At 34.1% G+C, this 22,780-nt stretch overlaps 1 protein-coding gene across 1 annotated transcript in view; it reads left to right on the top strand.

Annotated features, from left to right (window-relative positions):
- The window catches only part of LOC148953367 (uncharacterized), a 47,892-nt gene that overhangs the window by 7,531 nt on the left and 17,581 nt on the right, over nt 1–22,780 (top strand). Inside the window, exon 2 of the mRNA XM_089087647.1 lies at nt 21,321–21,633. Within this exon, the coding sequence (XP_088943773.1) occupies nt 21,321–21,633 (313 nt within the window). The remainder of the gene's footprint in view (nt 1–21,320; nt 21,634–22,780) is intronic.

Consider the following 22,780-nt stretch of genomic DNA (forward strand, 5'->3'; position numbering starts at 1 on the left):
ACGCTGATGTAAGCTCGGCGGCACGCCACCGTTTTTTTCGGCGGCTGCGCCGCCGACTTTTCGGCGTGGCTTTGGGGTATAGCCCTAAGAGTGAAGTGCTTTAAAAATGTTTGTGAATTCGCTTATTAATAAAAATTGTATACACAAAACTCCGCGTCTTTAGATTTCTTCTTCTATGTATAGTTAATCATTGGAAACAATAGGTGGCAGCAGCTCGTCAGGATCAAATTGTATTCATCTCCGGATGCAAGACCAGGGTCACATTTTCTACGATATAATCTAACTTCAGTTTTATTATTTCTCTTTGTAAAGCCAATAACGCTATTTTGATTCATGTTATAAAATTCACGTGTTTCAAATCGCTTATTTGAAGGAATGTCACATACGAAATTCTCATATGAAGAATCAGTTTCTGTAACCACTAAATAAAAATCAGTAGGTTTATAATCAAAGTAGCCGCCATCTTCACAACGATTTCTAAAAACCAGACTCTCTTCTTATTCCGGCAATTGAAGCGTAGACCAGGTTTTTCCTCCCAAAACAACTTAAAATCACGACGATACCATTCTCTAAAAAATAAACTGAAATCGCGTTTAAGATTTTTTGCAATCATGTCAGGGTAAGTGTTTCCCCATTGAACACATTTATCATAGTGACAATTGGAGCACAGGAAACCTCTAGGATGAGAGTCTCTAACATCTTCAAGGAAGGAATTACAGTCTATAATTTGCCCTAGGTACCCTCTATGCAATTACATGAATTGCTTAATCTACACTTTTCGTTATAGTCATTAATAGTACAATTCTCACAGGATGACCAGGTGCTCAATATATACGAATATAATGGACATGTGTAAAATATTTTTTCAATGTTGACTGTCTCACAGCTAAAAATAAATTGACTCGCGATCAATAAAAAGAATGTCTTCAAGGAGGAGGAATAATTGAGTGACGTCAAAAAACATGTTTAGACAATATTTTTAGAGTTATTTCTTATTGCTTTTCAAATGAGCGTCTTAAGTGAATTTCTAGGTAGTGCTTAAAAGTAAATCTATAATATCGTTTTGTTTTGTTTTAATTAGTATATCAATAAAATGAGTAAATGTATCCCGCCCACGACCTAAATGTTTCATACAATAGTCCAAAGACGGGCGAATCATTTCTCATTATATAGTTAAGTGTACTTTAAGAGAATATTTTCCTTTGAAGAGATAACTCTAGAAAATCATCTTCTAAATTCAAACGTTTTTGCAAAGTCACTAGATTCCGTATGATTTCTTGTTTCTCAGATCCAAGCGTTTTTAGTCTTGACAATCTCACTACCGACTGTGAACTAACAAGGATTCTTTCTTGCTAGTAACAAAGTCACTCCTTTTTATACATTGATTGACATCGCTGTCTTCTACATATTTCACTAATGCATATAATTCGTATTGTAATCTTTGTATATCCATTATATTTACTTTAGCTGCAAAGTATAACTGTTCTTCTTCCCATTCTAGGGTTAGCCAGCGACCCCTTGTAATTTCTACTGCTACCTTAAAAAGCGTAAAAAGTGTTATTACGTAACAAGGAAAAGTAAACACTCTCTATTATATAACAATTGCATAACTAAACAAACCCTATTACGTAACAACCAAAGAAATCCTGATTTAGCGGGGCCCCTGAAGGTTTTTCCCTGGCCCTCATACCAAGGCCGTATCCAGGGGGGGGGAACCCGGTTTGACCCCCCCCCCTCCCGAATTTTTTGACCGAGTCGAAAATAAGTCGAAAATTAGTAAAACCTAGGTAAAAATCAGTAAAATTAGTCGAAAACTGAGTCAAAAATTAGTAGCCCCCCCCCCCGAAAAAGTCAAAAATCAGTAACCCCCCCCCCCGCCGAAATAAAATCCTGGATCCGCCCTTGCCTCATAGGTTTTTAAGAACTAATACATGCATTGGTTAGAATACCCTCCATTTTACGTCTTTAACATCTCCATCTTTTAGAAAACACCCCCCATTACGTAGCATGTAAAACTGTTTTCCCCTCTAATTAACCGAAAAGTAGCCAAAACTCAAAATTAAATGAAAAACCTTTTCTATTTGTTTAATTACATTTCAAGAAACTTTAAAGTTTTATGAATACAATACTTTTGCAGAAAAAACGCTAAATATTGCAATAATGTCTGTTTGGATTTTGATGGGTATTCAAACAGTTCGTGGTAACGAACTGTAAGTAAGGAGCGACATGGCTCAATAGTAGCCGAAAATCAAAATAACGGAATTTTGATACCAATAGATATATCAAAAGAATTGGATTTTTATGGTGATTTTAATTATATAAGTTTCATTAAGTGGAGTCTTGCCTATCAAAGGTTATGAGCCTCAGAGCATTTGCCTGATTTTTTAAAAGAAGGGGGAAAACCCCCTAAAAGTCATAAAATGTTAAGAAAAATCAAACCATCAGATTCAGCGTATCAGAGAAACCCACTGTAGAGGTTTCAAGCTCTTAAATGCAAAAATGTGAAATTTTGAATTTTTTGCCAGAAGAAAGATCATGGATTCGTGTTTATTTTTTTCCCAGAGGTGATCGTATTGACCCAGTGTGCCTAGAACATTAAGAGAGGGCTCATTCTAACAGAAAATAAAATTTCTAGTGCCCTTTTGAGTTACCAAAAAAATTTGAGGGCAACTAGGCCCCCTCCCAAGTCATACATTTTTTCAGGTGGGTAGGGGAGGACGAATTTTCTGATCGGGGGACTTTGCACGGGAGAATTTTCCTTAGAGATGGAAGTTTCCAGAGGGTAAAGTTTTTTGGGGAAATTGTGTACTTTAGGGATTTGCCAGAATTCCTGTACCATTCGGCTTACGGGTGAAATATCCGTTTATTTTTATTGTTTTTCTTCATTTTCATTTACTAGCAATATGCTCGTTTGTCGTCTTCATATTCATTTCTTTGTGTTTTTTGTCATCGCTGGCCAGTTCGGATCTAGATCTTTTGTTTGGCATTATTCAAAGAACGACCAGAAACTAAATAAAAAAAACAAGTTTTTTCAGCTGAAAGAAAAAGGATTAACATTAAAACTTAAAACTACCAGAAATTATTACAAATATGAAGGTGGTTGTCCCCTCCTCAAAACCTAGCTCTTTACGCTAAAGTTTGAATTTTTTTCCAATTCTTTGAGAACGGCTCCTAATACACAAGGGTCGTTTTATTAGAACAAAAAGAAGCTTTTTTAAAAGCACTAAAAACTTTAGCGCAAGCAGCAAGGTGTTGAGGAGGGGGCAACCCCCTTCATATACGGAATAATTACTGTTCGCTTTAAGTTGAGATTTTGCTCCTTACTTTCAGTTGAAAAAACATGTTTTTTTATTTAATCTCACCGTAGTGCTGATGTTCGGAGTTTTGTCCGAAAACAGGAACTTTAGCATGAAAAGAGATGAAATATTATTGAATAAAAAGTTAATAAACTACTGAAAAGCTATTAATATATCCTCTATGCCTTAGACGAATAATGTTTTCCGGCACAACTCCACCCCCAAACATACCTTCAGACCATAAAAAAGTTTAAACAGATCGATTACAGATCATTTATTCAACAAATATAACGTGTACAGATTGTCGCTGAGTTATGGCATTTAAGTGAATGGTTGGAGACTGTTTTATGGAGAAGGGTCATTATGGAGATGGAGAAGGGTGGCGAAAACTAAGGCCTCAAAAAGCGTTTTTAGGTCCACATCTTCAGACCTTCCATGAAAGATGTTTCATAGGAATTGGATGAGTATTAGCTATAAATTAATTTAACCTCAGGTCTCTCTTCAATTAGAAGAATGGAAAAATATAGGAAATGGCAAGCTTTATAATTGCTAAGAAGCAAAGGCCCCGTCTTGCTCCAAAAACTGATGATTTCTTTAGGGTAATTCCATTTTATTCTGAATAACAAACATTCAAGTAGAGATGACCCTATAACTCCGATCATAACCACGTGGTTTATGGTTTTCTCAGTGAGAATGAAAAAACAGAATTTTTCTCACTTGAAAAACCATGAATTTTGTCACATTTATGTTTGTTTTCATGGATGGATATGTGTGTTGGTCAATTTATTTGATGTTTTTCTCGGATGTCAACATCAAATTATGGATGTTTTATGGTTTTTGTCAGTGAGAATTTGAAAAACATGAATTTTCTCACATTTATGTCTGTTTTCATGGATGTTTAATGGTTTTGTCAGTGAGAATTTGAAAAACAGGAATTTTGTCACATTTTTGTATGTCAACAGCAATTCATGTCTGTTTTATGGTTTTCGTCAGTGAGAATGAAAAAACAGGAATTTTCTCACTTGGAAAACCATGAATTTTGTCACATTTATGGTTGTTTTCATGGATGGATATGTGTGTTGTTCGATTTATTTGATGTTTTTCTCGGATGTCAACATCAAATTATGGATGTTTTATGGTTTTTGTCAGATGAAAAACAGGAATTTTCTCACTTGAAAAACATGAATTTTCTCACATTTATGTCTGTTTTCATGGATGTTTAATGGTTTTGTCAGTGAGAATTTGAAAAACAGGAACTTTCTCACATTTTTGTATGTTTTTATGGTTTTTGTCAGTGAGAATTTGAAAAACAGGAACTTTCTCACTTGGAAAACCATAAACCACGTGGTGCTGTCACGAGTCAGAACACCTGTGCTGTCGACCTCAAGTCACATATCGTGAATCAATAATTCCCCTTAGAAACAACAAATTAATTTCCCTTTCTTGACAGATCAATCAATCAATGACATCATCTGTCAGACTTTAAAAATTTTCACCTAGAAACATTTTTCCAGGAATAGATCCAAAATCATTAATGTCTTTGCCTCGGGAACAGTTCTACTGGTCGAACTACAAAGGATATTAATAACCAAAGGCCATGTAAACAATTAGTCAAGAAACATATTAGAGATGAATTTTTTTAGCGCGCGAAAAGGTTTCCTATTAATTTGAAATGCGTTAGCACAGAGATGCCAATAACAAAGGAACACGCTGAATTTACGTTTAGGGATTATTTGGGCGAAACCGTTTTAGACAGGTTATGGAACTATTTCGGCGAAACAGATAGAGACATTTTAAAAGAAGATTTTGAAGAGATTTTGGAGGAGGTTTTGAGTGTGGTCGTTATAATACACAAGTTTCATTTGAACAGTGTTGTGAGGTCCTCTAACCCAACCCCAAAGGGTCCCAATCCTCCTACCCCAACCCCGAAGGAAGCCCCCGGTCCTCAAAGGTCCACCGGGCTCCCAAAGGCCCTCCACCGGTCCCCAAATGTCCCCCAGGCCCCCAACTGCCCCCCCCGGACACTCAAAGGTCCCCCAAGCTCCCAAAGGGCCACCGGCGCCTCCAAAGGCCCACCCCAGACCCTCAACGGCCATCCCCGGGCCCCCAAAGGCCCATCGAGCTCCCAAAGGACCAACGGGGTCCCAAAGGCCCTCCACCGGTCCCCAAATGTCACCCAGACACCCAAAGGCCCTCCCTGTGCCCCAAAGGCCCTCCCTGTGCCCCAAAGGCCCTCCCCCGGCCCCCCTCCTCCTCCTCCTCCCACCTCCTCCTCCTCCCTCCTCCTCCTCCTCCCTCCTCCTCCCGGCCTCCTCCTCCTCCTCCTCCCTCCTCCTCCTCCTCCTCCTCCTCCTCCTCCTCCTCCTCCTCCTCCTCCTCCCACCTCCTCCTCCTCCCACCTCCTTCCTCCTCCTCCTCCCACCTCCTCCCTCCTCCTCCTCCCTCTTTCTCCTCCTCCCCTCTCCCCCCCCCCATTCCCTCCCCATTTTTTATACTTTTTTTGTGCATTGAGACACAGAACGACCCCCTGCCCCCGGCCCCTCCCCCCTCCAAAGGTCTGATTTTTTCAAAGTTCATTTTGAATTTCTTTCATTGAAATGCAAGAGTTGGAATATTTCAGTAGTGTTTGGTTGTGGTTTACCTTGTCACAGTTACATTTTCTTGATTTTTCTAAGTTCATTTTGAATTTTTTCTTTGAATTGCAAGAGTTGGACTATTTCAGTAGTGTGTTGTTGTAGTTTACCATGTCACAGTTACATTCCCTTAATTTTTCAAAGTTCATTTTGAATTTCTTTCGTTGAAATGCAAGAGTTGGAATATTTCAGTAGTGTGATGTTGTAGTTTACCCTGTCACAGTTACATTCCATTAATTTTTTATAGTCCATTTTGAATTTATTTCGTTGAAATGAAAGAGTTGGAATATTTCAGTAGTGTTTGGTTGAGGTTTACATTGTCACAGTTACATTAACTTAATTTTTGATAGTACATTTTGAATTTCTTTCGTTGAAATGCAAGAGTTGGAATATTTCAGTAGTGTTTGGTTGCGGTTTACCTTGTCACAGTTACATTTTCTTGATTTTTCAAAGTTCATTTTGAATTTCTTTCATTGAAATGTAAGAGTTGTAATATTTCAGTAGTGTTTGGTCGTGGTTTACCTTGTCACAGTTACATTTTCTTGATTTTTCAAAGTTCATTTTGAATTTCTTTCGTTGAAATGCAAGAGTTGGAATATTTCAGTAGTGTTTGGTTGCGGTTTACCTTGTCACAGTTACATTCACTTAATTTTTCAAATTTCATTTATAATTTATTTAGTTGAAATGCAAGAGTTGGAATATTTCAATAGTGTTTGGTTGTGGTTTACCATGTCACATTTACATTCCCTTAATTTTTCAAAGTTCATTTTGAATTTCTTTCGTTGAAATGCAAGAGTTGGAATATTTCACTAGTGTTTGGTTGCGGTTTACCATGTCACAGTTACATTTTCATGATTTTTAAAAGATCATTTTGAATTTCTATCATTGAAATGCAAGAGTTGGAATATTTCAGTAGTGGTTGGTCGTGGTTTACCTTGTCACAGTTACATTATCTTAATTTATCACAGTTCATTTTGAATTTCTTTCGGTGAAATGCAAGAGTTGGAATATTTCAGTAGTGTTTGGTTGTGGTTTACCTTGTCACAGTTACATTCCCTTGATTTTTCAAAGTTCATTTTGAATTTCTTTCGTTGAAATGCAAGAGTTGGAATATTTCAGTAGTGTTTGGTTGCGGTTCACCTTGTCACAGTTACATTATCTTGATTTTTCAAAGTTCATTTTGAATTTCTTTATTTGAAATGAAAGAGTTGGAATATTTCATTAGTGTTTGGTTGCTGTTTGCCTTGTATCATGGACTTTCCCTTTGTTTTTCAAAGTTCATTTTGAATTTCTTTCGTTGAAATGCAAGAGTTGGACTATTTCACTATTGTTTGTTTGTGGTTTAACATGTCACAGATAAATATTCTTTATTTTTAAAAGTTCTTTTTGAATTTCTTTCGTTGAAATGCTAGAGTTGGAGTATTTCACTAGTGTTTGATTGTGGTTTACCATGTCACAGTTACATTTTCATGATTTTTCAAAGTTAATTTTTAATTTCTTTCATTGAAATGCAAGAGTTGGAATATTTCAGTAGTGTGTGGTTGTGGTTTACCTTGTCACAGTTACATTTTCTTGATTTTTCAAAGTTCATTTTGAATTTCTTTCATTGAAATGCAAGAGTTGGAATATTTCAGTAGTGCTATGTTGTGGTTTAACTTTTCACAGTTACTTTTTCTTGATTTTTAAAAGTTAATTTTTAATTTCTTTCTTTGAAATGAAAGAGTCGGAATATTTCAGTAGTGTTTGGTTGTGGTCTACCTTGTCACAGTTACATTTTCTTGATTCTTCAAAGTTCTTTTTGAATTTCATTCGTTGAAATGCAAGAGTTGGAATATTTCAGTCGTGTTTTGTTATGGTTTACCTTTTCATAGCTACATTTTCATGATTGTTCAAAGTTAATTTTGAATTTCTTTCGTTGAAATGCAAGAGTTGAAATATTTCAGTTGTGTTTGGTTGTGGTTTACCTTGTCAAAGTTACATTTTCATGATTATTCAAAGTTCATTTTAAATTTCTTTCGTTGAAATGCAAGAGTTGGAATATTTCAGTAGTGTTTGATTGTGGTTTACCTTATCATAGTTACATTTTCTTGATTTTTTAAAGTTCATTTTGAATTTCTTCCGTTGAAATGCAAGAGTTGGAATATTGCATGAGCGTGTGATGGTGGTTTAACGTGTCACAGTTACATTTTCTTGATTTTTCAAACTTCATTTTGATTTTCAGTAGTCGAAATGCAAGAGTTGTAATATTTCAGTAAGGTTTGGTTCTGGGATAAATTGTCACAGCTACATCTTATTGATATTTCAAAGTTCATATTGAATGTCTTTCGTAGAAATGCAAGAGTTGGAATATTTCAGTAGTGTTGGTTTCTGGTTTACCTTGTCACAGTTACATTTTCTTGATTTTTCAAAGTTAAATTTGAATTTCTTTCGTTGAAAAGCAAGAGCTGGAATATTTCAGTAGTGTTTGCTTGTGGGTTACCTTGTCACAGTTACATTTTCTTTATTTTTCAAAGTTCATTTGAATTTCTTTCGTTGAAATTCAAGAGTTGGAATATTTCAGTAGTGTATTCTTGTGGGTTACCTTGTCACAGTTACATTTTCTTGATTTTTCAAAGTTCATTTTGAATTTCTTTCATTGAAATGCAAGAGTTGGAATATTTCAGTAGTGTTTGTGTGTGGGTTACCTTGTCACAGGTATATTTTCTTGATTTGTCAAATTTCATTTTGAATTTCTTTCGTTGAAAAACAAGAGTTGGAATATTTCAGTAGTATGTTATTGTAGTTTACCTTATCAAAGTTACATTTTCTTGATTTTTCATAGTTCATTTTGAATTTCTTTCCTTGAAATGCAATAGTTGGAATATTTCAGTAGTGTTTGGTCGTGGTTTACCTTGTCATAGTTACATTTTCGTGATTTTTAAATGTTCATTTTGAATTTCTTTGGTTGAAATGCAAGAGTTGGACTATTTCAGTAGTGTTTGGTCGTGGTTTACCTTGTCACAGTTACATTTTCTTGATTTTTCAAAGATCATTTAGAATTTCTTTCATTGAAAATCAAGAGTTGGACTATTTCAGTAGTGTTTGGTCGTGGTTTACCTTGTCACAGTTACATTTTCGTGATTTTTTAAAGTTCATTTGAATTTATTTAGTTGAAATGCAAGAGTTGGAATATTTCAGTAGTTTTTGGTTGTGGTTTACATTGTCACAGTTACATATTCGTGATTTGTCAAAGTTCATTTTGAATTTCGTTCGTTGAAATTCAAGAGTTGGAATATTTCATTAGTGTTTGGTTGTGGTTTACCTTGTCACAGTTACATTTTCTTGATTTTTCAAAGTTCATTTGGAATTTCTTTCGTTGAAATGCAAGAGTTGGAATATTTCAGTACTGTTTGGTTGTGGTTTACCTTGTCACAGTTACATTTTCTTGATTTTTCAAAGTTCATTTTGAATTTCTTTCGTTGAAATGCAAGAGTTGGAATATGTCAGGTGTGTAGGGATACGTGTTAAAGTGTCAAGGTTAAATTTTCGTTATTTTTTAATTTTCATTTTGAATTTTATTATTTGAAATGCCATATTTGTAATATTTCACGAGTTGTTGTGGGTGGTTTTATATTTAATAACTTCCATTTTATTGATTTTTCAATTTTTAGAGTTTTTGTAGAAAATGTATTTTAACTATTTTGTTTAGTAATGGATTTGTGATGTGTTTTTGAAACATTCTCAGGTAAATGCTAATTATTTTATTAATGTCCAGTAGTATTTATTAAGTATACATGCAGTCTTTGTACTTTTTAAATAATTTTTTTGAGTTTATTACATGGTATCATTACCGTTTTCTTTTTTTTTACATGTTTATTTGAAGTTCTTTCGTTTACATGTAATATTAGTAAGTTTACATGAGTTGTGTTTTAGTCTTTTGATTTTCTCATAATTTATTTATTGTGTTTCAAATGATCATTTTTTTTTCATTCCATTATCAAACTTGAGATGGAATCATTCATTAGAGTTCGATTTATTTATTGAGAGTCACATTTAAAGATTATATATTTTTAAATGCTAATTTTGAATTAATTTAATTTAAATGCAAGAGTTGGAATAGTTAAGTAGAGTTCGTTTGTGGTTTAACTTGTAAAAGTTATATTTTCATGATTTTTCAAAGTTCATTTTGAATTTCTTTCGTTGAAATGCAAGAGTTGGAATATTTCAGTAGTGTTTGGTTGTGGTTTAACTTGTCAAAGTTACATTTTCATGATTTTTCAAAGTTAATTTTGAATTTCGTTAGTTTAAATTCAAGAGTTGTTATATTTCAGTAGTGTGTGTTTTTGGTTTAACTTGTTACAGTTACATTTTATTGATTTTTAAATGTTCATTTTTAATTTATTTCGCTTAAATGCAAGAGTTGGAATATTTCAGTAGTGTTTGGTTGTGGTTTACCTTGTCACAGTTACATTTTCTTGATTTTTAAAAGTTCATTTTGAATTTCTTTCATTGAAATGAAAGAGTTGGAATATTTAAGTAGTTTTTTGTTGTGGTTTAAATTGTCAAAGTTACATTTTCTTTATTTTTCAAAGTTCATTTTGAATTTATTTCGTTGAAAAGCAAGAGTTGGAATATTTCAGTAGTGTTTACTTGTGGTTTAACTTGTCACAGTTACATTTTCTTGATTTTTTCAATTTTAATTTGAATTTCTTTCGTTGAAATGCAAGAGTTGGAATATTTCAGTAGTGTCTTGTTATGGTTTACCTTGTCACAGTTAAATTTTATTGATTTTTTAAAATTTCATTTTGAATTTCTTTAGTTGAAATGCAATTATTGGATTATTTCAGAAGTGTATGGTTATTGTTTACCGTGTCACAGTTAAATTCTCTTGTTTTTTCAAAGTTCATTTTGAATTTCTTTCGTTGAAATGCAAGAGTTGGTTTATTTCAGTAGTGTTTGGTCATGATTTACCCTGTCACAGTTACATTTTCTTGATTTTTCAAAGTTCATTTTGAATTTTTTTCATTGAAAAGCAAGAGTTGAACTATTTCAGTAGTGTTTGGTCGTGGTTTACCTTGTCACAGTTAAATTTTCTTGATTTTTTCACAGCTCATTTTGAATTTCTTTCGTTGAAAAGCAAGAGTTGGAATATTTCAGTAGTGTTTGCTTATGGTTTACCTTTTCACACTTACATTTTCGTTATTTTTCAAAGTTCATTTTAATTTCTATCGTTTAAAATAAGTATTTTTATTATTAAGTATTTTTTGTTTGTTTTATTTACTTGTAAAGGTGTCATTATAATGATTTTTCATAGTTTATTCTGAAATACTTTAGATGTCACTCAATAGTATTACAATTTAAGTATGTGTTTTGTATTTTTTACAGATAAGAGGATACATTATATCTATAGATAAAAGTCATGTTGAAATTCTATCGTATTAATGCAATAGTTGGAATATGTAAGTTGCGTTTGGTTGTCGTTTACCATGTCACAGTTACATTTTCTTGATTTTTCAAACTTCATTTTGAATTTCTTTCTTTGAATTGCAAGAGTTGGAATATTTCAGTAGTGTTTGGTTGTGGTTTACCTTGTCACAGTTACATTTTCTTGATTTTTCACAGCTCATTTTGAATTTCTTTCGTTGAAAAGCAAGAGTTGGAATATTTCACTAGTGTATGGTTGTGGTTTACCTTGTCACATGTACACACATGTATACACATGTACACACATGTGCTTATCATGAGTGCTCATGATAAGTTAACCTAACCTTTTCCGGTGAGTATGGTTAGGTTAGACTAGATTCAGTTAGGTTAGATTAGACTAGGTTAGGTTAGCCTACGTACGCTTCACTTAGGTTAGCTTAGGTTAGGTGAGAGACATGCGAAAAGTTAGGTGTATGATTAGGTTAGGTTAGGTTAGATTAGGCTAGGTTAGGTTAAGTTAGGTTAGGCTAGGTTAGCCTACGTACGCTGCGCGTACGTAGGCTAACCTAGCCTAACCTAACTAACCTAACCTAGCCTAATCTAACCTAACCTAACCTAATCATACACCTAACTTTTCGCATGTCTCTCACCTAACCTAAGCTAACCTAAGTGAAGCGTACGTAGGCTAACCTAACCTAGTCTAATCTAACCTAACTGAATCTAGTCTAACCTAACCATACTCACCGGAAAAGGTTAGGTTAACTTATCATGAGCACTCATGATAAGCACCATGTGTGTACATGTGTATACATGTGTGTACATGTGACAAGGTAAACCACAACCGGCCACTAGTTAAATAGTCCAACTCGTTCATGACCACTAATGAAATTAAAAATTAACTTTGATAAATAAATAAATTGTTACTGTGACCATGTCAACCACCCTCACACACTCCTGAAATACTCCAATTCTTGCTATTCAACGAAAGAAATAAAAAAAGATGTTTCAAAAATCGCTAAACTTTAACTGTGACATGGTAAACGATCTAACCAAACGCTACTGAAATATTCCAACTCTTGCATTTCAACGATAGAAATTCAAAATTAATTTGAAAAATCTAGAAAATGTAACTGTGACAAGGTAAACCATAACCAAACACTACTGAAATATTCCAACTCTTGCATTTCAACGAAAGAAATTCAAAATGAACTTTGAAAAATCAAGAAATTGTAACTGTGACAAGGTAAACCATAACCAAACACTACTGAAATATTCCATCTCATGCTTTTCAACTAAAGAAATTAAAATGATCTTTGAAAAATCAAGAAAATTTAACTGTGACAAGTTAAACCATAAGCAAACACTACTGAAATATTCCAACTCTTGCTTTTCAACGAAAGAAATTCAAAATGAGCTGTGAAAAAATCAAGAAAATGTAACTGTGACAAGGTAAACCACGACCAAACACTACTGAAATAGTACAAATCTTGCTTTTCAAGGAAAGAAATTCAAAATGAACTTTGAAAAATCAAGAAACTGTAACTGTGACAGGGTAAATCACTACCAAACACTTCTGAAATAAACCAACTCGTGCATTTCAACGAAAGAAATTCAAAATGAACTTTTAAAAATCAAGTTAATGTAACTGTGACAGGGTAAACCATAACCAGACACTTCTGAAATAAGCCAAATCTTGCATTTCAACGAAAGAAATTCAAAATTAACTTTGAAAAAATCAAGAAAATGTAAATGTGACAAGGTAAACCAAAACCAGACACTACTGAAATATTCCAACTCTTGCATTTCAACGAAGAAATTCAAATGAACTTTGAAAAAATCAAGAAAATGTAACTGTGACAAGGTAAACCACAAGTAAACACTACTGAAATATTCCAACTCTTGCTTTTCAACGAAAAAAATTCAAAATGAAATTTGAAAAATCAAGAAAATGTAACTTTGACAAGTTAAACCACAACCAAACACTACTTAAATAAAACAAATCTATCTATACAAATAAAGAAATACAAAAGGAACATTGAAAAATCAAGAAAATGTAAATTTTACAAGTTAAAACACAACAAAACACAACATAAATATTCAAAATCTTGCAAATCAGATAAAGAAATTCAAAATTAAATTTGAAAAATCAAGAATATGTAACTGTGACAAGTTAAACCACAACAAAACAAGACTGAAATAGTCCAACTATAGAATATAAACTACGTAAATTAAAATTCAACATTGAAAAATCAATAAAATGTAAATTTGACAAGTTAAACCACAACCAACCCCTACTGAAATATTACAACTCTTGCATTTCAACGAAAGAAATTCAAAATGAACTTTGAAAAATCAAGAAAATATAACTGTGACAAGATAAACCACAACCAAACGCTACTGAAATATTCCAACTCTTGCATTTCAATGAAAGAAATTCAAAATGAAGTTTTAAAAATCAAGAAAATGTAACTGTGACAAGTTAAACCACTACCAAACACTACTGAAATATTCCAACTCTTGCATTTCAATGAAAGAAATTCAAAATGAACTTTGTAAAATCATGAAAATGTAACTTTGACAAGTTATACCATAACCATACACTACTGAAATATTCCAACTCTTGCATTTCAACGAAAGGAATTCAAAATGAACTTTGAAAAATCATGAAAATGTAACTGTGACAAGGTAAACAAAAACCAAACATTATTGAAATATTCAAAATCTTACATTTCAATGAAAGAAATTCAAAATGAACTTTGAAAAATCAAGAAAATGTAACTGTGACAAGGTAAACCACAACCAAACACTAGTGAAATATTCCAACTCTTGCATTTCAATTTAAGAAATTCAAAATGAACTTTGAAAAATTAATAAAATTTAAGTGTGACAATGTAAAACAACCACCAAACACTAGTGAATTATTCAAACTCTTGCATTTCAACGAAAGAAATTCAAAATGAACATTGAAAAATCAAGAAAATGTAACTTTGACATGGTATACCCTAACCATACACTACTGAAATAGTACAACTCTTGAATTTCATAGTTAGAAATTCAAAATGAACTTATAAAAATAAAGAGAATAAAACTGTGACAAGTTAAACCGAACCCAAACACTACTGAAATATTCCAACTCTTGCATTTCAATGAAAGAAATTCAAAATGAACTTTGAAAAATTCAGGAAATGTAACTGTGACAAGGTAAACCACGACCAAACACTACTGAAATATTCCAACTCTTGCATTTCAACGATAGAAATTCAAAATGAACTTTGAAAAATCAAGAAAATGTAACTGTGACAAGGTAAACAGCAATCAAACACTACTGAAATATTCCAACTCTTGCATTTCAACTAAATAAATTCAAATGAACTTTAAAAAATCACGAAAATGTAACTGTGACAAGGTAAACCACGACCAAACACTACTGAAATATTCCAACTCTTGCTTTTCAATGAAGGAAATTCGAAATGATCTTTGAAAAATCAAGAAAATTTAACTGTGACAATTTAAAACAAGAAAAACAAATTCTTAAAAAGTAAAAAAATTTCTTTAAAATTACAGAAATACAAAATTAAATTTGAAAAAACAATAAAATGTAACTGTGACAATGTAAACCACGACAAAACACTACTGAAATATTCAAACTATTGCATTTCAATGAAAGAAATTCAAAATGAACTATGAAAAATCAAGAAAATGTAACTGTGACAGGAGTAAACTACAATAACACACTACTGAAATATTCCAACTCTTGCATTTCAACGAAATAAATTCAAATGAACATTGAAAAATCAAGAAACTGTAACTGTGACAATGGAAACCACGACCAAACACTTTTGAAATATTCCAAATCTTGCATTTCAACGAAAGAAATTCAAAAAGAACTGTGAAAAATCAAGAAAATGTAACTGTGACAAGGTAACCCACAAGCAAACACTTCTGAAATATTCCAACTCTTGCATTTAAACTAAAGAAATTAAAATGAAATTTGAAAAATCAAGAAAATGTAACTGTGACAAGGTAAACCACAAGCAAACACTACTGAAATATTCCAGCTCTTGCTTTTCAACGAAAGAAATTCAAATTGAACTTTGAAAAATCAAGAAAATGTAACCGTCACAAGGTAAACCACCACCAAACAATTCTGAAATATTCCAACTCGATCAAAACAACCAAAGAAATAAAAAATGAACAATGAAAAAACAATAATATGTAGCATTGAAAGTTTACACCAGAACAAAACAAGAGGGTAAGAATTCAACTAGTGCATTTCAACGAATGTAAATTAAAATGAAGTTTAAACAGTCCAGAAAATGTAACTGTGACAAGTGAAACCACAATCACACGCTCCTGGCATATTCCATCTCTTGAATTTCAACGGAAGAAATTCAAAATGTCCTATGAATATTCTAGACAATGTAACTCTGAGACGGTAAACCCCAATCAAACACTACTGAAATATTCCAACTCTTGCATTTCAAAGAAAGAAATTCAAAATGAACTTTGAATAATCAAGAAAATGTAAGTGTGACAAGGTAAACCACAACCAAACACTACTGAAATATTTCAACTATTGCATTTCAACGAAAGAAATTCAAAATGAACTTTGAAAAAATCATGAAAATGTATCTATGTCAAGGTAAACCACAAACAAACACTACTTAAATATTCCAACTCTTGCATTTCAACGAATGAAATTCAAAAAGAACTTTGAAGAATCAAGAAAATGTAATTGTGACAAGGTAAACCACAACCAAACACTACTGAAATATTACAACTCTTGCATTTCAAAGAAAGAAATTCAAAATGAACTTTGAAAAATCAAGAAAATGTATCTGTGACAAGGTAAACCATAACATCACACTACTGAAATATTCCAACTCTTGCATTTCAATGAAAGAAATTCAAAATGAACTTTGAAAAATCAAGAAAATGTAACTGTGACAAGGTAAACCACAACCAAACACTACTGAAATATTCCAACTCTTGCATTTCAATGAAAGAAATTCAAAATAAACTTTGAAAAATCAGGAAAATGTAACTGTGACATGGTAAACCACAACCAAACACTAGTGAAATATTCCAACACTTGCATTTCAAAGAAAGAAATTCAAAATAAACTTTGAAAAATCAGGAAAATGTAACTGTGACATGGTAAACCACAACCAAACACTAGTGAAATATTCCAACTCTTGCATTTCAAAGAAAGAAATTCAAAATGAACTTTGAAAAATTAAGTGAATGTAACTGTGACAAGGTAAACCTCAACCAAACACTACTGAAATATTCCAACTCTTGCATTTCAACTAAAGAAATTCAAAATGAAATTTGAAAAATTAAGGGAATGTAACTGTGACAAGGTAAACCACAACCAAACACTACTTAAATATTACAACTCTTTCATTTCAATTAAAGAAATTCAAAATGATCTTTGAAAAATTAAAAGAATGTAACTCTGACAAGGTAAACCACGACCAAACACTACTGAAATATTCCAACTCTTGCATTTCAACGAAAGAAATTCAAAATGAACTTTGTAAAATCAAGAAAATGTAACTGTGACAAGGTAAACCTCAACCAAACACTAGTGAAATATTCCAACTCTTGCATTTCAACGAAAGAAATTCACAATGAACTTTGAAAAATTAGGGGAATGTAACTGTGACATGGTAAACCACAACCAAACACTACTGAAATATTCCAACTCTTGAATTTCAATGAAAGAAATTCAATATGAACTTTGAAAAATTAAGTTAATGTAACTGTGACAAGGTAAACCGCAACCAAACACTACTGAAATATTCCAACTCTTTCATTTCAACGAAAGAAATTCAAAATGTACTTTTAAATATCAACTAAATGTAACTGTGACAAGGTAAAGCCAAAAAAAACACTACTGAAAAATTCAAACTCTTGCATTTCAATGAAAGAAATTCAAAATGAACTTTGAAAAATCAAGAAAATGTAACTGTGACAAGGTAAACCGCAACCAAACACTACTGAAATATTCCAACTCTTGCATTTCAACGAAAGAAATTCAAAATGTACTATCAAAAATAAAGTTAATGTAACTGTGACATTGTAAACATTAACAAAACACTACTGAAATATTCCAACTCTTGCATTTCAACGAAAGAAATTCAAAATGGACTATCAAAAATTAAGGAAATGTAACTGTGACAGGGTAAACTACAACATCACACTAGTGAAATATTCCAACTCTTGCATTTCAACGAAAGAAATTCCAAATGAACTTTGAAAAATTAAGTGAATGTAACTGTGACAGGGTAAACAGCAACCGAACACTAGTGAAATATTCCAACTCTTGCATTTCAATGAAAGAAATTCAAAATGAACTTTGAAAAAATCAGACCTTTGGAGGAGGGAGGGGCCGGGGGCAGGGGGTCGTTCTGTGTCTCAATGCACAAAAAAAGTATAAAAAAATGGGGAGGGAATGGGGGGGAGGGAGGAGGAGAAGAGGGAGGAGGAGGAGGAGGAGGTGGGAGGAGGTGGGAGGAGGAGGAGGAAGGAGGTGGGAGGAGGAGGAGGTGGGAGGAGGAGGAGGAGGAGGAGGAAGGAGGAGGAGGAGGAGGAGGAGGAGGTGGGAGGAGGAGGAGGAGGGGGGCCGGGGGAGGAGGAGGGAGGAGGAGGAGGAGGGAGGAGGAGGAGGTGGGAGGAGGAGGAGGAGGGTGGCCGGGGGAGGGCCTTTGGGGCACAGGGAGGGCCTTTGGGGCACAGGGAGGGCCTTTGGGTGTCTGGGTGACATTTGGGGACCGGTGGATGGCCGTTGGGACCCCGTTGGACCTTTGGGATCACGATGGGACTTTCGGGGGACCGGGGATGACAGTGGAGGGTCTGGGGTGGGCCTTTGGAGGCGCCGGTGGCCCTTTGGGAGCTTGGGGGACCTTTGAGTGTCCGGGGGGCAGTTGGGGGCCTGGGGGGCATTTGGGGACCGGTGGAGGGCCTTTGGGAGCCCGGTGGACCTTTGCGGACCGGGGGCTTCCTTCGGGGTTGGGGTAGGAGGATTGGGACCCTTTGGGGTTGGGTTAGAGGACCTCACAACACTGTTCAAATGAAACTTGTGTATTATAACGACCACACTCAAAACCTCCTCCAAAATCTCTTCAAAATCTTCTTTTAAAATGTCTCTATCTGTTTCGCCGAAATAATCCCATAAAATAGATAAAACGGTTTCGCCCAAATAATCCCTAAACGTAAATTCAGCGTGTTCCTTTGTTATTGGCATCTCTGTGCTAACGCATTTCAAATTAATATGAAACCTTCTCGCGCGCTAAAACAATTCATCGCTAAGATGTTTCTTGCCTAATTGTTTCCATGGCCTGGGGTTATTAATATCCTTTGGAGTTCGACCAGTAGAACTGTTCCCGAGGCAAAGACATTAATGATTTTGGATCTATTCCTGGAAAAATGTTTCTAGGTGAAAATTTTTAAAGTCTGACAGATGATGTCATTGATTGATTGATCTGTCAAGAATGGAAAATTAATTTGTTGTTTCTAAGGGGAATTATTGATTCACGATAGGTGAATTGAGGTCGACAGCACAGGTGTTCTGACTCGTGACAGCACCACGTGGTTTATGGTTTTCCAAGTGAGAAAGTTCCTGTTTTTCAAATTCTCACTGACAAAAACCATGAAAACAGACATAAATGTGAGAAAATTCCTGTTTTTCAAATTCTCACTGACAAAAACCATGAAAACAGACATAAATGTGACAAAGTTCATGTTTTTCAAATTCTCACTGACAAAAACCATAAAACATCCATAATTTGATGTTGACATCCGAGAAAAACATCAAATAAATCGAACAACACACATATCCATCCATGAAAACAACCATAAATGCGACAAAATTCATGGTTTTCCAAGTGAGAAAATTCCTGTTTTTTCATTCTCACTGATTCTCAGTGAGAAAACCATAAAACAGAAATGAATTGCTGTTGACATCCATAAATGTGACAAAGCCAATGTTTTTCAAATTCTCACTGACAAAAACCATGAAAACAGACATAAATGTGAGAAAATTCATGTTTTTCAAATTCTCACTGACAAAAACCATAAAACATCCATAATTTGATGTTGACATCCGAGAAAAACATCAAATAAATCGAACAACACACATATCCATCCATGAAAACAACCATAAATGTGACAAAATTCATGGTTTTTCAAGTGAGAATTTCATCTGTTTTTTCATTCTCACTGAGAAAACCATAAACCACGTGGTTATGTTCGGAGTTATAGGGTCATCTCTACTCATTCACAAAATGAGCTACAAATTTGGGTAGAATTGTTGTACAATAATTAAAGTTGATTGTAAACAATAAAGACTGAGGGGGTAGTAGCTCCCCTTTTGTTAAAGATACCCTGGATATGATATTAGAAATCAACTGAAATTAAATATATTAAACAAGGTTTGCTTCAAATGAAAGTGAAAAGTAACATTAAAATTTCTAACTAACAGAAATTATTCTGTATACGAGAGAAGCTTCCGACTCCCCTCTCCTTAACATCAAGACCTTGACGCTAAATTGAATGTTTTCCTCAACACTTCAAAAATGAATGCTATAATGCATGGGCAAAGGGAATGGGATAAAACATATTTTTAACAACATCTTAAAAATGAGACAGCTTATGGACACGGAAAAGCGTTAAACATAAAATGTTCATTTCGAGTATTTAAAAGGGCAAACAGTATGTATAGCTCTTTTGATTACTAACCGGCTATGTTTGCTGCCTTGTTAAATGCTTTCAGTACAATAACAGTGAAGAATAGATGTGAAGAGTGGAAGTTTAGGGGGGTAGTCCCTCTCATATATATATATAATATTTTTTAAGCAGCCAAACAATAGGAGGGCAGTTAGCCCTCCTATTGTTAGTGCCCTTCCACGCCCCATTCATCTCAAAATGATCCGATCAAAATTTTGAGCTTACAATTTGATTCAACATAGTTGAAATATCCAATAACCACGACTATGGGTATCAAATACCGTCATAGTTCCTGTGGAAAGGGCTGTAAGTTACGCAATTATCCCATTTTTCACCTATAGTATTTCTTATTGGGAAATACATGACAATTTTTGGGGGTAATTTTTGCGGGGGGTTTGATTTTGTATGGGGAGAAAAGTTTCCAGGGGAATACTCCAGGGGACACTTTACAGGGGGTGGATGAGGAGGGAATTTCCTGGCAAAATTTGAACAATTGTCAGATATTAAATGATAAAACAAGTTTTTTCCACTGGAAATAAGGAGTAGCATTGAAACTTAAGAGGAAGGAAAATTATTCAGTATATTAGGTGGTTTACCTCACCCTCAACGTGCTGTTTACGCTAAAGTTTGACTTTTTGTCACGAGTCCCGTTAAATTTAAATGAAATATTTTTTTTTATAGAACTCCAAGACTTTAGCGTAAAAAGCGAGGACTGAGTAGGCCTAAGGGCAGCTCCCCTAATATATTGAATAATTTCTGTTCGTTTTGTGTTTTAGTGCTGCTCCTTAATCTCAGGTAGAAAAATATTGCTTTGCTTTTAATTCATACTTTAAAGCAATCCGCACTCTTTTTATTATGCTCTTAGAATTATTTTTGTTTGTTTTCCATTTTTAGTTTTATGCAAACTTCAGGCTGGTTAGAATACTTTACTGCTACTTCATACTTTGTATGCCGTCAAGCCACCTGAGGTAGACACGGTAATTCTCTTTTTCTGCCGTACCCTGCTTAAAGCTTCTGATTTTTCCCTTGTTCAATTTCTTTATTTCTTTCCATAAACTGCTTTATTCAAAATATTTTCGTCAGCAATCTATATTTTGCTGATGTACGATCTCCTGTAGATTTCCTGTTTTCCTCTTAGCCTGTTTAGCGCTTTGTTCGAAAACCAAATCCTGTGCGAATATCACAAATAGAACTATAATTTCATTTGTTATATGTGAACGTGGCTGTTCTTTTTTTTTTACCAATCTAGATTTTTTAGGTTTTAAAGAAGTGGAAAATGAGATGACACTATTAAGAAAAGTCAATAAATGGAAAAATAAAAAGCTGAAGAGACAAAATAGACCAAAACATGTCCTAGAGCCACCACCAATGTATGCTTTTGAAAGACTAGGGCTTCCAGTTTCTGATGGCGATATCAAGAGGAATAATTCTAAAACAAAAATTAAGCCTAATTTTTCTGAGAGCTATCTGGAAAAAGGAAACAAAGAAAAAGGTCGATTACAAAATGATCATAATTCTCACAACTTTAATGGAATCAAAGATGAATCCATGAAATCAGTGGACAAATTGAGGTAGGAAGCTATTTATTTTTATATGTATGTTACCGTAAATGTCCAAAATCTGGTTAAGGTCGATATTCACCGGTGAATGTCCGAAATTCCCTTTTCTCTGCTTGAATCCAATTAGCTTTGCGACTCAGCTTTTTCAGTTATATACAAGCTATGATGGTAAAAGTTAAAGTTAGGTTAGGTTGAATATGTTAGTTAAAGTTTTTAGGGCGGGTTGGTAAGGAATATCGAGAGAAATATTTAGCAGGTTAAAGGTAAAACAAGGCTGTACTTTGTCACCGAAGTTATTTTCGTTGTATATCAATGACATTGAAAGCTATTTAAGGAAAATTAAAGTAAGTGAATTGCAGTTATTTGATAAAAAAAAAAAAAAAAAAATGTCCGCACTTTTGTAGGCCGATGACATAGCTTTATTGGCGAATAGTAGAGAGAATCAATAGAGAGTGTAAAAAAGTATTTTAAGGAAAAGAGACTGGTTTTATATCTAGAGAAGTCAGCAGTAATGTTTTATGCAAGGGTAACGAAGGCATCTGAAGAAAATTTTTGTTACGGGGGGGGGGAAGGAGTTATAAAAGTACTAAAGGTGTATGGTTACCTAGGCTGTAGACTTGTCTCAAAAGGTAAGTGGACAAGAAACATAGCTCTAACGTTAAGTAATGGTAAAAGTTCTATCATAGGCAGCGCAATCGCGCTGCCTAAGTAAAGAACGATGTTGGCACAATGTATTATTTTTATTTTTTTTTCGTATCAGGGCACTTCGTATCGAAGGAGTTGTCGTAGAAACTTCGAAAAGGGCTTATTCGATTGGAAATTGGAGTGGCTAGTACCCTTTTCAATAGTCGAAAATGATTAAAGGGCAACTAGCCCCCCCCCCCTAAGCCCGTCATTCCCCCAAACACATCCAATCAAAATTTTGAGATAGCCATTTTGTTCAGCGTAGTTGATTTCCAAATACAAAACATGTTTTTAAGGAGGACAATCTCCCACAACCCTAAGGTCGAGGGTTAAAAGTTGTGCCCTGAGGGCGCCTTAGAACGATGTTGGCACAATGTATTATTTATTATTTGTTTCCTTTAGAGCAGGGCACTTCGTATCGAAAAAGTTGTCGTAGAAACTTTGTCGTAGAAACTTCGAAAAGGACTCATCCAAT

The sequence above is a fragment of the Artemia sp. Qi Xiang Cuo genome, chromosome 4, assembly GCF_049724085.1.
Source record: "Artemia sp. Qi Xiang Cuo chromosome 4, ASM4972408v1, whole genome shotgun sequence".
NCBI classification, from domain to species: Eukaryota; Metazoa; Arthropoda; class Branchiopoda; order Anostraca; family Artemiidae; genus Artemia; species Artemia sp. Qi Xiang Cuo.